At 42.1% G+C, this 17,257-nt stretch overlaps 1 protein-coding gene across 4 annotated transcripts in view; it reads right to left on the bottom strand.

The window, feature by feature from the left end:
- The window catches only part of PCMT1 (protein-L-isoaspartate (D-aspartate) O-methyltransferase), a 59,654-nt gene extending 44,656 nt beyond the window's left edge, over nt 1-14,998 (bottom strand). The window contains exon 1 of one of the 4 annotated variants that reach the window (XM_008006676.3): nt 14,528-14,998. In XM_008006676.3, the coding sequence (XP_008004867.2) occupies nt 14,528-14,756 (229 nt within the window). In that variant the 5' untranslated portion in view covers nt 14,757-14,998. The remainder of the gene's footprint in view (nt 1-14,527) is intronic. The other 3 variants (XM_008006677.3, XM_008006678.3, XM_008006679.3) reach the window with 3 other exon arrangements.
- Nucleotides 14,999-17,257: the final 2,259 nt, after the last annotated feature.

Genomic DNA, 17,257 nt, shown 5'->3' with positions numbered 1-17,257 from the left:
TGATGTGTCTTTTTTGCTGATTTAAAAAAATATTCATTGTTACTTGGAAAGTCTGTATTTATACCTTTTATAGTGTTGTTAATTGACCTTAAATTTTTTTTTTTTTTGCTGAGCATGATGGCTCACACCTGTAATACGAGCGCACTTCGGGAGGACGAGGCAGATGGATCACCTGAGGTCAGGAGTTTGAGACCAGCCTGACCAACATGGTGAAACTCTGTCTCTACTAAAAATACAATATTAGCCAGGCATGGCAGTGGGCGCCTGTAATCCCAGCTACTTAGGAGGCTGAGGCAGGAGAATCGCTTGAACCTGGGAGGTGGAGATTTCAGTGAGCCGAGATCACGCCACTGCACTCCAGCCTGGGCAACAAGAGTGAAACTCTGATCCACCGGCCTCGGCCTCCCAAAGTGCTGGGATTACAGGTGTGAGCCACAGCACCCAGCCCCATTTTTTTATTTTTAGAGACATGCTCTGGCTTTGTTGCCTAGGTTGGAGTGCAGTGACACCATCATAGCTTACTATAACCTCAGCCTCCTGAGTTCCAGTGCTCTTCCTGCCTTAGCCACCCCAACACCTAGGCCTACATGTGCATGCCACCACACTTGGCTAATTTTTAAAAGTTTTTTTTTTAGAGAGTGGGTCTTGCAATGTTGCCCAGGCTGGTCTCAAATTCCTGGCCTCAAGTGATGCTCCCATCTCAGCTTAGATTACAGGCGTGAGCCCCTGTCCCTAGCCTGAAAGCATTTTTTTTTTTAAGTTTTAAAAGCAGAGTAATAATAGCAGTGATATTTGCTGAATGTTTACCATGTGAAAGATACAGTTCTAATAAACAGAATCTTATGTTGTGTCAAGCCTATAAAGTAGGCACTATTATTATTTCATTTGACAGATCATAACATTGAGGTTAGAAAGAACTAGTTATGTAGTCCAAGATAACAGAGCAAATAAGAGGTAGGGTTATTCAAATTAAGATGTTAGATTTCTATGATCACTTCACTATACTGCTACTAACATATTCAAATAGCTTAGCGAGTTCTACTAATTCATTTCCCAAAATAATTCTTGAGTGGTTCATTTCCCTGAAATTAATTCAAATTCCAGAGGGTGATTCATAGACTCTCAAGGTCACAAGAGGTTTTAGGAGCCATCAAGTCTAACTTCATAAATTGGTACCATATTCTCTTCTAAAAGAGTTCCATTATTGTGGTTCTTACTAGTTCATTCAGACCATTCCGATTATTAGACAATTTCTCTGTATTAAGATGAATCTCCCTTTTTATAATTCACTCACATGAAACTCTTAGTGTTATTCTCTGAAGCCACAAAGAATATATTGAATTTCTATCTGGTCAACTATTTTTTACATAAAGATAAATCATGACTACCTCAAGCCTTATTTTTTTCAGATTAGGCAGCTTCACTCAACACTGCCAAATATTCATCAATTTTTGAAACCATCATCATATTCACTGTATTCATTCCTCTCTAGATGGACACTTAAGTGTGATATCTTAAAGACTGTACTTGAGGTACATTCTAAAAATCAAAGTAAATTAAAGAAATCATTTCCTTCAAGCTTGATAAGATACTTCTATCAAATTTATGTGAGCTTCTTTGGCTCTATAGATATGAAGGCATATAGAATTTACTAAAAACTCGGAATTGTTATTAATAGCATGCCATCAGTCATTTATTAAAAAGCTGAACCCATCAAGGCTCAGAATAAAACTTTTTTAGGCATTACTGGGTGGTTTCCAAAAATTTTCACAACTTTCTTATTATTTATTTTTGCCCAGGATCCCATGTTTTAAAAGATGCTTAAACCAAACTATTATATATTTACTAAGTTATTAAACCATTTTTCTATCACTGGTAATCTATGATATATACAACTGCCAGCGCCCTAAAATATTTCTAACAAACAGAAAAGTAATTTGATGTTTTAGTTTGCATGCACAGGCTAGTTAGGGGTAAACGTGCAATTACCATTAGGCTTTTTTGAAATAGAGAACAACTTGAGAGCCACCCATACCCAATCTGCTTGCCATTATAGGGTCTAAAGACCCTAATTAAATGATTATAATAATGGCTAATGTTGGTCCAAATATGCAATGATTCAAGTGAAAACAGGATTCAAAAAGGATAATGCAATAGAATCCAAGCTATCAGCCAAATAATAAAAACCTTGAAAAAATTAGGGTCATGTTAAGAAAAATGTTTCTTTTCCCAAATTGAAGCATGGGTGAAAACAGGCACAGAGGATAAATCAAATTCCAGGAAAAACACAAAAACACTATACAAGAGTTATGATTTACATATGAGGAAAACTAAAATGTGGCAAGATTTCAAGCAACTAATGGAGCGGTAAAAAAAAAAAAAGGAAAAACATTCTTCAATAGTAGAAAGGCCTTCAATAGTAGAAAGTCTTCTTATAGTAGAAAGTCTTCAATAGTAGAAAAGCCTATAATACAGGGAACAAAGGGCAGGGAATAAACTCAATACACTACATAGTTCAGCAAAGTATGGATATAGTCATAAATATTAATGATGGCTACTGACTTTCAACTTTTGAAATCAACAATTAAGTGCATAAGATTTATTTACTGCTCAAAACAAAATGTAAATGTTATCAACTCTGACAATGTAAAAGAACTGTCTATCAATTAGGAAATGAGAGCGGGAACTCCCTAATACCCTTTCTCACCAAGTAGATGGGTTAAGAGGTAGTGTCAGTTTATAAATTATGGAACAAGAAATAGAGGTTAAAGTCTATTACTCAAAGTTACAAAGGTAACCACAAAAGAGGAACCAAAAACTATAACTATATGAAGGAAGGGGACAGGTTTGTATTGTGTAAATACTCATCCATCTTGGCAGGAGGTCAGCAGATGATGTCTAAAGTAGATAAAACACGAAACATCAATTTAAGCATATGATTTAAAGATATGAAGGCAATCACAAGAACCAAAAACAGTTAAAAGTGGTGCACTCTAAGCAATGAGTTGGGGAATGGGGAAGAATGTTGTTTTTTATTATAAGCTCATCTTATTCTGTATCTTTTAAATATGTACATATATTACTTGATTAAAAAATAATATTCTCAATTATCCTAACCTATCATAGATAGTATGTATGTGTGTATATATATGTATACATACACACACACACACACACACACACACCCCACCCTTACAATTAGCAAGATACAGCAAGGACTCCTTTACTTTCATAGTGATAGAATTTTATTTTGTGTGTGTGTGTGTGTGTGTGTATACATATATTTTGCGTTTTATCTACTTTAGACATCATCTGCTGACCTCCCGCCAAGATGGATGAGTATTTACACAATACAAACCTATCCCCTTCCTTCATATAGTTATATCATAGTTTTATATATGTGTATGTATACACACACACACACACACACACACACACACACACAAAATTTTCTTTTTACCTGCATCCTCTATAATCCAGTATATAGCAACAGAATTATTTTGGGTGCATTCCCAATTAGTCTCCCTGTGATTATGTGAACCCTTACAATTAAGTTCTTGTCAATGGAACATATGTAAAAATTATGGATACAACTTCCAGATCATGCTCTTTTTGCTTTTTGTTTGTTTGTTTTTTGAGACCAGAGTCTTGCTCTGTTGCCAGGCTGGAGTGCAATGGCACGATCTCGGCTCACTGCAACCTCCGACTCCCTGGTTCAAGCAATTGTCCTGCCTCAGTCTCCTGAGCAGCTGGGACTACAGGCATGCGCCACCATGCCCAGATATTTTTTGTATTTTTAGTAGAGACAGGGTTTTACCATGTTGGCCAGGATGGTCTTGATCTCCTGACCTCATGATCCGCCTACCTCGGCCTCCGAAAGTGCTGGGATTACAGGCGTGAGCCACTGTGCCCAGCCCAGATCATGCTCTTAAAAGGAATGGGTGTTTTCCTTTTTCTCCTCCTTACCTCCCCATTGGCTGGAAGAGGGAAATGGTGAAGGTAAACTATCTTTAACCTTGCAGATGAGGGAAAGAGCAGAGAAACAAGAGAGGAGTCTAGGTCTTCAGCACCACAGAACCACCATATTAGCCTTGAACTGTTTGGATTGATATGGGAGAGAGAAACTTTTATTTTGTTTAAGGTATTGTTTGGCCTTTGTTATAGCAACTGAACAATGTACCCTCATGCACAAAGCATACGAAGAGGTAAATAAGACCAGCCAGAAGAACAGGATTGGAGTTGGAGCATGGGAGTAAGCTATGTAAGACTCTAAAAAGGCCTGGAAAGCTAAGCAAAAGGTGTTTACACCTGATACGGTAAGCATTAAGAAACCTAAGCAGCAAAGTGACAAAACAGAAATCGGTACACTAGGAAAATCAGTATAATGTGTAGAATGGATTGGATCTGAAGGGAGGGAAACTGAAAAGTATGACAACCAATCAGACACCAGGTATGTTACTCTTAAGTTTCAACTACGAACTTGGGCTGGGATGGTATCAATGAAAATATGGTGAAATGGAGGGTTTTGAAAGGCATTTGTAGGAACTGCTGAGTTAATCTGATGACAGTCTGAAAGAATCAGTGATTATTCTAAGATATACGATCTGGGGGAATAGGAAAATGCTGAAAACTCTGGCAGAAATGAAAAAATAAAGAGGGCCCGTGTTGGTATGAAGCACTGAAAATACAGGTAAGGAAACAGGCCTGGCGCGGTGGCTCACGCCTATAATCCCAACACTTTGGGAGGCCGAGGTGGGTGGATTACCTGAGGTCAGGAGTTTGAGACCAGCCTGGTCAACATGGTTAAACCCCGTCTCTACTAAAAATATAAAAATTAGCCAGATGTGGTGGCGGGTGCCTGTAATCTCTGCTACTCGGGAGGTTGAAACAGGAGAATCGCTTGAACAAGGGAGGCAGAGGTTGCAGTGAATTGCGATCCCGCTATTGCACTCCAGCCTGGGCAACAAGAACAAAACTCCATCTCAAAAAAAAAAAAAAAAAAGAAAGAAAGAAAGAAAGAAAATAAGCTGCAGATGGATTTCAAGTCATATAGAAACTTTCTAAGCTTGTTACAAGGTTACATCTCAATAAAAGAAATATTACCTTATTATATTAGTTTATAAGACTTGGATAGCTGTTAATCATCTACCCTACATTTCTTCTCTGCTATCAACATGTCTGGAAAAACAGTAGGAAATTAACAAAACTTTCACCTTTTTCTTCCCATTCAGAATGATTAGGCATGACAGATGCTAAGTAGAAGCTGAGACACTCCCAGAGTACTTTCTGTACTGAAAAAGTCTGAAAGGAATTAGTTTTAAATTCACAATATGGCCGGGCACGGTGGCTCACGCCTGTAATCCCAGCATTTTGGGAGGCCGAGGCAGGCAGATCACGAGGTCAAGAGATTGAGACCATCCTGGCCAAATTGGTGAAACCCCGTCTCCACTAAAAATACAAAAACTAGCTGGGCATGGTGGCGCATGCCTGTAATCCCAGCTATTCGGGAGGCTGAGGTAGGAGAATCACTTGAATCCGGGAGGCGAAGGTTGTGGTGAGCCAAGATGGCGCCACTGCACTCTAGCCTGGGCAACAAGAGCAAAGCTCTGTCTCAAAAATGAAAAAAAAAATTCACAATTAAGGAAGAATTTTATGTGATGGCAAGTTATGGTAAAGCATATTCTCTAAGTACCAGAGATTATTTTAAAATATGTACTTTTCCCTGCCAACCAATGGGGGAAAAAATGGTTCTCTCACTATACCTTAATAACTTTTAATTTACATAGTATTTAGATGTTATTTCTCAAAGGAGGATATGTTCCTTGGATGCCTTTACATCACTAACAAACTACAATGTCATACAAAACTTAAAATGCAGGTAACATTAGAAGTTAAACTTCTGTAGCTGGTTACTAAAACACATACACTCCACAAGTAATTTCATGCAATCCATACCCTATTAAAAAAAAAAAAAAATTGGGCCAGGCGCAGTGGCCTGTAATCCCAGCACTTTTGTGAGGCCGAGGCGGGCAGATCACAAAGTCAGGAGTTTGAGACCAGCCTGGCCAACATGGTGAAACCCCCTGTCTACTAAAGATACAAAAATTAGCCAGGTGTGGTGGGGCACATGCCTGTGATCCTAGCTACTCAGGAGGCTGAGGTAGGAGAATTGCTTGAACCGGGGAGGCGGAGGTTGCAGTGAGTTGAGATTGTACCATTGCACTCCAGCCTGGGCAACACAGCAAGACTCCGTCTCAGAAAAAAAAAAGACAGAAAAAAAAAATTGGTCGGGCGCAGTGGCTCATTCCTGTAATCCTAGTACTTTGGGAGGCCAAGTCGGGCGGATCACTTGAGATCAGGAGTTCGAGGCCATCCTGGCCAACATGGTGAAACCCCATCTCTACAAAAAGTACAGAAATTAGCTGGGTATGGTGGCACATGCCTGTAGTCCCAGCTACTCGGGAGGCTAAGGCATCACTTGAATCAGAGAGGCGGAGGTTGCAGTGAGCCGAGATCACGCCACTGCACACCAGCTTGGGCAACAGAGTGAGACTCTGTCTCAAAAAATAAAATAAAACATTTTTTAAAATCATAAAATATAGGTACAAAGGACCACTGGGGGGGAAAAAAATCACAGAATCTTGGATTTGGAAGGGTTCTTAGAGATCTAGCGTACATTCGAATCTGATGACAAAATCCCTTCTACAAGTTCCCTTACGGTGAAAATGGTCAACCATTCTTTGCTTCAACATATTCGGTGACAGAAAACACTTTTGCAAAGCCAACTCTTTGATTGTTAGGATAGCCTTCTGAATACTTACTTACAATGAGCCAAAATCTGCCTCCCATTTGTCCTGGCTTGACCCTCTACTACATGATATTTCTTCACATTTAAACACCACTGCTCCATAAAGCCTTTGCTAAACCAAACCACCTCAATCCCTTCAAAGCACCATGTAAGATGCTGATCCTCTTGTTATCTTCATCGCCCTTATCCGATAATCTTTAGTTTTACGCTGCCACCCTGAAAGCATTTAACCAAAGCTAAATATAGTATTAATAAAAATATTTTTGTAACAGCACAATTGAATCTTTCCCCTCCTACAGCCTAAGATCTTATTAACTAGAATGTAATACAGCCAAGCATCAAGATCTACTGCAATCCAAAAGCACCTTCAGTGATGGCAGATCTGTTCTCTATCTGCACTGTCCAACAGGGTGGTCACTAACTCCATGTGGCTACTGAGATCTTGAAATGTGGCTAGTATGACTAAAGATAAAAATTTTTAATTTTATTTATTTATTTAATTATTTGAGACAGTTTCACTCTTTCACCCAGGCTGGAGTGCAATGGAGTGATCTCGGGTCACTGCAACCTCCATCCCCTGGGTTCAAGCGATTCTCCTGCCTCAGCCTCTGAGTAGCTGGGATTATAGACTCCTGAAACCATGCCCAGCTAATTTTTGTATTTTTAGTAGAGATGGGGTTTCGCATTGTTGGCCAGGCTGATCTCATACTCCTGACCTCAGGTGATCCACCCACCTTAGCCTCCCAAAGTGCTAGGATTATAGGCAGGAGCCACCACACCCAGCCAATTTTATTTATTTTTATATAATTTAAATTTAAACATACACACAGGATTTTAAGTTTACTTACTAGTACCTATCTATAAGACTGGCTTAAAATAAGTCAAAATGAGAAGGTATATTCTGGACTCTGAGGCCCCAATTTCTTAGGATTTTACTAGCTGGTTTTATTTTTCCCATGTATATACAAAAGTAATGGAATATTAAGACTAAATGCTGGGTGGGCGCAGTGGCTCATGCTTGTAATCCCAGCATTATTGGAGACGGAGGCAGGTGGATCATTTGAGCCCAGGGGTTCGAGATCAGCCTAGGCAACACGGCGAAACCCCATCTCTACCAAAAAAAAAAAAAAAATAGCCAGGCATGGTGGTGTGCACTTGTAGTCCCAGTTACTCGGGAGGCTAAGGTGGGGGGATCGCTTGAACCCGGGAAACAAAGGTTGCAGTGAGCCAAGATCACGCCACTGCAGCTGGAGGCTTGGGCGACAGAGAGAGGCTCTGTCTCAAAAAAAAAACGGAAACAATAAGTGCTCTTTTCTAGTAGCAACACCTACTAGTGGCTAAGAACTGGTGCTGTAGATAGAATTAGAAAATAATTTCCTTATTTACAAAAGTAAATGCTTTTAGGATATAAAAACTACAAATCATCATAATTCTTGCATATTCAAATGCCTACTAAAGATCTTGACTTAAATGTCTTATAGGAAAAGCATTCCTCAAAATAATCTCCTGATCTCTCACAGTCCCCTCCTCACAGAATAAACGTGGCTGCTCACTCACTCACCATTTCCAATTTAGAATATGGCAAATCATTCCAGTTGCCAAGACCTAAAACCTTGGTGTTGGATCCTTGCCTCCAATCTTTCTCCCACACCCTAAATCCAAATCTGGAATTCGCTATTTCTTCTGCCTGGAATGCTTATCCCAAGTCTACCTGCACGATCTGTGTCTACTCCTCCAGCAAGTCTTTGGTCAAATGATACCTTACTGAGGCCTTCTCTACAACTATAAACCTACTGCCCCACACACTCTGTCCTCCCTCCCTACTCTGTCACTTTATCATGTGACATACTATACTTGGCTGCTCCCACTAGAAGCTACAAGAGGGAGTGGATGTTTGTTTTGTTCACTGCTGTATCCTCAGTACCTGTCATATAGAAAGCACTCAAATATCAGCTGACTGAATGACAAATTCTATAAACATTATATATGTAAAGTGACAAAGTCAAGAATGCAAAAGAAACATAAGTAGAAATAATTGACGTATTAGGGGAACGGACTGAATTATTTTTACAAATAAAAATAGATAAAAGAACTTAATTGCTTTCAGTGGTCAGTACAGTAGTTTCCCTTTATCCACAGGGAATACAGTCCAAGACCCTTAATAGATGCCTGAAACCATATACAGTACCAAAGCCCATATAGCCCATACAGAAGCTCAACATTTTTTTGTAATTATTATTATTTTTGGAGACAAGGTATTGCTCCACCACCCAGGCCTGAGTGCACTGACATGATCTTGGCTTACTGTACCCTCAACCTCTCGGGCTCAAGTGATCCTCCCATCTCAGCCTCCCATGTAGCTGAGACTACAGGCATGCACCTCAACGCCCAGCTACTTTTGTTTATTTTTTGTAGAGAAAATGACAAATGTTATTCTCACTATGTTGCCTAGGCTGGTCTCGAACTCCTGGATTGAAGCGATCCTCCTGCCTCAGACTCCCAAAGTTCTGAGATTACAGGTGTGAGCCACCGCACTCAGCCCTCCTTAACTTATAACAGGTTTATGTCCCTTATGACAGGTTTACATCCAGTAAAGTAAAAAACTTGTAAGTCAAACCACTGTTAAGTCAGGGACCATCTGTATGTTGTTTGCTTCCTATATATAACATACCTATAATAAAGTTTAGTTTATAAATTAGGCACAATTAAGAAATTAACAAAAATAATGAATAATAAAATAGAACAAGTATAATTACATGCCAGCACCATTATTCTTGCACTTTGGGTCCATTATTAAGTAAAATAAGGATTTTTTGGACACAAGCCCTGTGATACTGTGACAGTCACTGCTAACCAAATAGGCTACTAAGTGACAAACGGGCAGGTAGTGTAGACAGCATGGATATGCTGAACAAAGGGATGATTCATGTCATGGGCAGGATGAAGTGGGACATCCAGAGAGTTCCTCATGCTACTCAGAATGGCACACAATTTAAAACTCATGAATTGCTTATTTCAGGAATTTTCCATTTAATATTTTCAGACCTCAGTTGACTTGGGGTAACTGAAACTTCAGAAAGCAAAACCATGGGATAAGGGAGGGACTACTGTATAGCATTTGAAGCCTATCCATTAAGTTAACCTCCCACAAACCCTCTGGTTTAAATACCCCTGCTCCTGAACATCACCTCAACTACTCTGGCTATCTTCCTAAATTTTACCATGGCTTGAAATTATCTCAATACAAGTAGGAAGTTAACTTTAATATAAACATTATTTAAACAGTCACATTCCCTGGATTAAGCAGGCTCACAGTTGTTTTAAATTAAGCTAATTTGTTTCATGAGCACATTACCAGTTCATAATCATAAAATAATTGTACTTTTCATTTCTAGAGACCTGTGCTGTCCAATATGGTAACTACTAGATACATGTGATTATTTCATTAAGTTAATTTAAAAAAAGAATCGAATTTCAGTTCTTCAGTTGTCCGCATTTCAAATGTTAAATGCCACACGGAGTTAGTAGCTACCACACTGGACAATATAGAGAACATCACCAAGCACTCTATAGGGCAAGACTGCTATAGGCTTTTTCTAAAACATTATTCTAAAGCATAAAACTGATTTAGCTGAAATGCTGGCAGAATTCAACCTCATAATTTTCAATTCTACATGTTACTGGTTCTGAATATGTAGTCCCTGGACCAGCACTGGCACCATTTACAAATCTGTTAGAAATACAAATTCTCAAGCTCCAACAATCTGTGTTTTGACAAGCTCTCCAGGTGATCCAGGAGATTTTGAAACATGCTCAAGTTTTAGTCACTGTTCTAAGTTACTTAAGAGTGGTTATGATATAAGCCATGACATAAGAAATCTACCATTACAATCTGAAATATTCTATAAATGATGCATCAACTATGAAATCATACAACCATACTGCTGTTATGATGGATTCTAATACAAAAGGAAAACAAAATATTCTTAACAAATTGTATTAAGCTTCACTTCTTAAAAATAAACAAAACAACAACGACAAAAAAAACCATTGGCCAGGCGCAGTGGCTCACACCTTTAATCCCAGCACTTTGGGAGGCTGAGGCAGGCGAATCATCTAAGGTTGGGAGTTCAAGACCAGCCTGATCAACATGGAGAAACCTCATCTCTACTAAAAATGCAAAATTAGCTGGGCGTGGTAGCACATGCCTGTAATCCCAGCTACTTGGGAGGCTGAGGCGGGACAACAGCTTGAACCCGGGAGGTGGAGGTTGTGGTGAGCCGAGATCGCACCATTGCACTCCAGCCTGGGCAACAAGAGCAAAACTGTCTCAAAAAAAAAAAAAAAAAAAAATTAAAACTGTAATTTCCTTCCTCTTCTAGTAAGCAGGCCCCTTTTCATTTCAACATCAACATAATCACATTTTTATATTTTTCTAAGATTTCAATTAAAAACCTTTAACTTAGAAAGAATATACACAGTAGAATAATGAGGAAGGAAGGCAGTATTTTCAAATTTTATGTCAATTGCAATTTTCACATGAGCAAATATTACTTTTATAATAAGCTAACAAAAAGAAATCTATTAGCTAGAATTACCTCAGCAAGAAGTTGAAACTAAAGTTGCACAAGTGTTACAAAAGCAGCTAAACAACTATACTACTCTAATTTCCTCTTAACAATCATAAATCTAGTATTAAACTATTTGCAAAATCAACATCTATGTATGCTAAATATTCCTTATTAAATTTTCTGACAGAAAAACATTCTTAGAAATTTCAGCTAAGAACAGTAATGTAATACATTAAAGTGATTATAAAACCACTGGGAAAAGATCTAGTCTTGGCTTACCACAAATTTGGCCCAAAAAGGAGAGATTTTAAGAGCCTGATTGATTACAAATTTCTGTCACAGCCAAGTGCCTACTATGATAATCTACTGGTGGAAAATTACTTAATCACAATTTGTGTACAAAATGTTCCAGGTACATATACTGCAATAGAAGGCACTGAGATCATGTTAAGGGATTTCATAAAAATATTTACAACATATTAAGTTTATGTGCCATCCACGAGAACCCAAATCATACTTCATACTAGTGTTGTACCACATAAATGTCCATTTCCAATCAAGCATCATTCCATAAAATGAACCTGACAATGCTTGACAAAACATTGACATCTAGGCTGGGTGTAGTGGCTCACGCCTGTAATTCAAGCACTTTGACAGGCCGAAGCAGGCAGATCACCTTAGGTCAAGAGTTTGAGACCAGCCTGGCTAACACGGTGAAACCCTGTTTCTACTAAAAATACAAAAAATTAGCCGGGCGTGGTGGCACGCACCTGTAATCCCAGCTACTTGGGAGGCTGAGGCAGAATAATTGCTTGAACCCAGGAGGCAGAGGTTGCAGTGAGCCAAGATTGCACCATTGCACTCCACTCCACTTGGGCAACAAGAGTAAAACTCCGTCTCAAAAAAAAAAAAAAAAGAAGTTAACATCTAAACATTCACCATGGCCAGATGTGGTGGCTCACCCCTGTAATCCCAAAATTTTGGGAGTCTGAGTCCAACAAATTGCTTGAGTCCAGGAGTTAAAGACCAGCCTGGGCAACATAGCAAGACCCCATCTCATAAACTATCAGAAAAAGAAAAAAACCTACAAAAATTGGCCTGGCATGGTGGCACCCCTGTACTCAGGAGGCTGCAGTGGGAAAATCGCTTGAGCATGAAAAGCAGGGGTTGCAGTGAGCCAAGCTCACGCCACTGCACTCCAACCTGGGTGACAGTGAAACCCTGTCAAAAAAAATAAACAAACAAACATTATCTGTTACCAAACACTAAAAAGTCAGTTTCCACATTAAGTATTGTCCCCCCACCAAAAAAAATCGAAAATGACTAATATATTAAATAATGGCCAGGCATGGTGGCTCACGCCTATAATCCCAGCACTTTGGGAGGCCAAGGTGGGCAGATCACGAGGTCAGGAGTTCGACACCAGCCTGGCCAACATAGTGAAACCCCTTCTCTACTAAAAATACAAAAATTAGCCAGGCGTGCTGGCAGGCGCCTGTAGTCCCAGCTACTCGGGAGGCTGAGACAGGACAATTGTTTGAACCTAGGAGGCGGAGGTTGCGTGAGCAAAGACCGTGCCATTGCACTCCAGTCTGGGCTACAGACCGAGACTCCGTCTCAAAAAAGAAAAAAAAAGTACCAACCATGTGCCAAACAGTACTCCTAATTTCTTTCAGCCACCTTGGTCTGTCTAGCACAGATTTAGGCATATAACGGGCACTTAATGGGCATTTATGAAAAACAGGGATGACTATTAAATTCTTAGAGAAGTTTAAAAAAAATTTCTTTTTTTGAGATGGAGTTTCTGCCCTTGTTGCCCAGGCTGGAGTGCAGTGGTAAGATCTTGGCTCACACTGCAACCTCTGCCTCCCAGGTTCACGCGATTCTCCTGCCTCAGCCTCTCAAGCAGCTGGGATTACAGGCAGGCACCACCACCTCCGGCTAATTTTTGTATTTTTAGTAGAGACGGGGTTTCACCATGTCAGCCTGGCTGGTCTCGAACTCCTGAACTCAGGTAACCCACCCGCCTTGGCCTCCCAAAGCGCTGGATTACAGGCATGCCAACGAGCCCGGCCAAAAAAAAATTTTAATGGTGCCAGCCCTTAAGGAAATTACAAATCGAGTTAGGAGATAAGACAAACACATGAAAAGCTAAGTAACACAGGACAATTAAAAATACCATGTGGCAAGATATGATTACTGCAAAGTTAGTAGCAAAGAATGTTATAAATTCTGACCAGTGAGATTATTATAGACTATGGCCCTTGTAGTCTCCCAACAAAACGGGGACGCTGTATTTCGATTTAAAAAAAGAAAGTGACACAGCAATCATCCTACCCTAAAATTATCATCAGAAGAAGGAATACAGTAAGAGAGTGATATAAAGAAACTCCACACAAGGTTTTTAAAGCCTATGGTAGCCCTGAAAAAAGTTGGAACATTAGACACGCAACCCTTTGTTGATCCAGGACCTGTAAAGGCTCCTGAAACACAAGTCTCTCAGGAACAGCATCCTCTGTTCTTTCTCCGCCCCCTACGGAGCTTTCCACTGGACAGCCGCCCGAGAAATTTCTCCCAGCATCTGCAATGGCAATACTCTCATCTTCCTCCCCTCGCCTGTATCAGACGGTGGCATCTCCCTCCAGGGGAAAAAACCGAGGGCGGGGGAGGCTGCATAAGAGGGAAAGCTCGCAGCGAGGTTGATTATGGAGGAGGGTGAGAAAAATGCAGGGGACGAGCGTGGGGTCTCCTGAGCGCCAGCCCACTCTCTCTACAAGGCCTAGCCCACACGCTCCCACCCCGAAGGCACGCCCCTCACAAGCCGGACCCGGACGCGGACCTGAGTGACAGCAGCACCACCTGTACTGCACTCCCTCCCCCAGGGCCTGCAGGGAGACGACCGCCCCTGCCCCCACCACCAGCGGCCCCTGGCTCTTTCTCTCCCCTTCCAGTCCACGTCGTCGACGAGTGACAGGTCCCGAGGGAGGCGACTGCAAGCGCACGCCGTTCGGGACTATTGGGGCAACTCTGCGCCGAAGCCCTCCAACAGGCGCGCGGGGGCAGACAGAACGCTCCAGACGGCCCAGGGGGACCCGGTCCAGGCCCAGCCTGCCCCAGCTGCCCTACAACGGGCGGAGGTGGCACTTACTGCGGAGGTTGTGGATTAGCTCCGAGTGGCTGGCGCCGCCGGATTTCCAGGCCATCGCTAAGCACACTCGGAGCAGGTACAGAACCACCTTCAGTGCGGCGACGGTGCCCAGCAGTTTTCCCAAGAGTGAGACCACCTCCCACACCGTCACCGCCCCGCTCGCGTCCCCGCTGTAGCTGCCGCTGTTACTGCCGTCGCCGCTGCTGCCGCCACTGCGCGCTCCCGGCATCCCCCGCGGCACGCATGCGCTCTGTGACGCCGCGCGGCCTAGGGTGCGGCCGGGTGGGGCCGAGGGCGGGGGAAGCGTGTGGCCCAGCTGCCCGCGCGTGTGGCTGCTGTGGCTGCTGCGGCTGCCAGGGGGACTGCAGGGAGGCCGGGCTGAGTCAGCGCCACCGCCGCTGCTGCGTGTCCCTTTCTGAGGCCTCGAACCGCACCGACTTCGCCCTGCGGCCGGGCTCGGTAGCCTGATCAGTCGCGTTCCCGGCTGCGTCTCCGGTCACCGAGAGGGACGGCGGGATGGCGGGGTCGATCTTTGCAGACGCTCCTGGTGGTTCCGCAGTCGCCGCTGGGTCAGCTGTTTCGAGCGGCGGATCTCCTCCTATAGATGTCCAGATTGTTAGACGGTGGGCTTCATCCGTTCCTACCTCGCCCAACCCAGTTGACTAATATTTGGGTCGGTGGAGCCCGAATAACACAATAAGAATAAAACCCAAAGACAAAGGCCCTCTCTAACCCGAGTACACCGGCCTGTGACTTTGTGACAAACATGTCACCGTTAGGCTAAGCAAAGACTTTGGAACCCTGGTTCTAAAGCTGTCAGGCAGTGGAAGAATACCAGGACATGGGGGTGGGGGTTGGGGCAAAGCTTTGCTCCCTTAGAAAAATACGAACGTAAAGAATTGCGATTGGTTAAAAAATACCACTGTGTCCTCTGGTGAACGTGTTATTCTCCCGACAAAAGTGTGCATTTCCACCTAATTAAGCCTCACAAATTCCACCATAGCTTTATTGCTATCAGCTCTGCAAGACCATGAGTGAGAAGCTCACTGAGAACATTGCTTGTCGCGTCCAAATCGCTGACTCGTAATTTGACCTGAGACTGACAGAATCCAGCCATCACTTAGTCCAGTAATCTTTTTTTTTCTTTTTCTTTTTCTTTTCTTTTTTCTTTTTTTTTTTTTTTTTTTGAGACAGAGTCTCGCTCTGTTGCCCAGGCTGGAGTGCAGTGGCGCGATCTCGGCTCACTGCAAGCTCCGCCTCCCGGGTTCAGCCTCCTAAGTAGCTGAGACTACAGGCGTCCGCCACCACGCCCGGCTAGTTTTTAATATTTTTAGTAGAGACGGGTTTTCACCGTGTTAGCCAGGATGGTCTCGATCTCCTGACCTCGGGATCTGCCCTTGTCCGCCTCCCCAAGTGCTGGGATTACAGGCGTAAGCCATTGCGCTTGGCCTCCAGTAATCAATCTGTTGGAAGGAAACAAGGCTAAGACATCTGTGCTACTATGTCAGCACAATTTTCAAATTCTAGTTCCTATCCGATTTTGTAAAATGTGACACTGGCCTGTTTCCCTCCAAAATCATCACTATCTATTTTCTGGGATTCTGTGACCATAAATGAAACTACTGACAAAACTGGGTTTTTTGTTTTTGTTTTTGTTTTTGTTTTTGTTTTGAGACGGAGTCTCGCTCAGTAGCCCAGGCTGGAATGCAGTGGCATGATCTCGGCTCACTGCAACCTCCGCCTCCCAGGTCCGCGTTCAAGGAATTCTGCCGCAGCCTCCCGAGTAGCTGGAATTACAGGCACGACCACCATGCCCAGCTAATTTTTTTGTATTTTTAGTAGTAGAGTTTCACCATGTTGGCCAGGCTGGTCTTGAACTCCTGACCTCATGATCTGCCTGCCTCGGTCTCCCAAAGTGCTGGAATTACAGGCATGAGCCACCGTGCCCAGCCAAAACAGTGTTCTTTACTTCAATATTAAACATGAATAAATTGTTGATTTGGGACTGTAACCCACTTAATATTTTCCATTTCATCTTTTCTACAGTTTCTTGATGATCTTCCATTTGGTGAAAAGAAAAAAGTCAAATCCTTGATAGGAACCTGATAACTCTAAAGCTGAGCCAGACGGATTGCATTTACATGCAGTGCTTCCGTAAACTGTCCCTGTGAAGTAGGACTACCAATATCACATAAAAACAACAGTAGCATAATGGCCCTTTTTAAAGAAACAACCAACATACAGTTATGAATACCTGTAGTATTAAAGAGGTTCATTTTTTAGATAAGTCATACCTCTTGTATTCAGTAGGATTTACATTCTAATTAGGGAGGAATATGCATCTTAAGAAAACTAACAATAAAATATATCCAAAATATATGTAATCAGTGGCCTAGATATCAAATGCAAGCTCATGCCTGTAATCCCAGCACTTTGGGAGGACAAGGCAGGCGGATCACCTGAGGTCAGGAGTTCGAGATCAGCCTGGCCAATATGGTAAAATCCCATCTCTACAAAAAAAAAAAAAAAAAAATTAGCCAGGCACGGTGACACGCACCTGTAGTCCCAGCTATCCTAGAAGCTGAGGTGAGAGAATCACTTTAATCTGGGAGGCAGAGGTTGCAGTGAGCTGAGATTGTGCCACTGCACTTCAACCTGGGCCACGGAGTGAGACCCTGTCTTCAAAAAGAAAAAAAGCGATGTTGATTTAGATCAACATTGGCTGGGGTC

This window comes from Chlorocebus sabaeus, chromosome 13 (genome assembly GCF_047675955.1).
Source record: "Chlorocebus sabaeus isolate Y175 chromosome 13, mChlSab1.0.hap1, whole genome shotgun sequence".
NCBI classification, from domain to species: Eukaryota; Metazoa; Chordata; class Mammalia; order Primates; family Cercopithecidae; genus Chlorocebus; species Chlorocebus sabaeus.
This window is presented reverse-complemented; position numbering and strand designations above follow the sequence as displayed.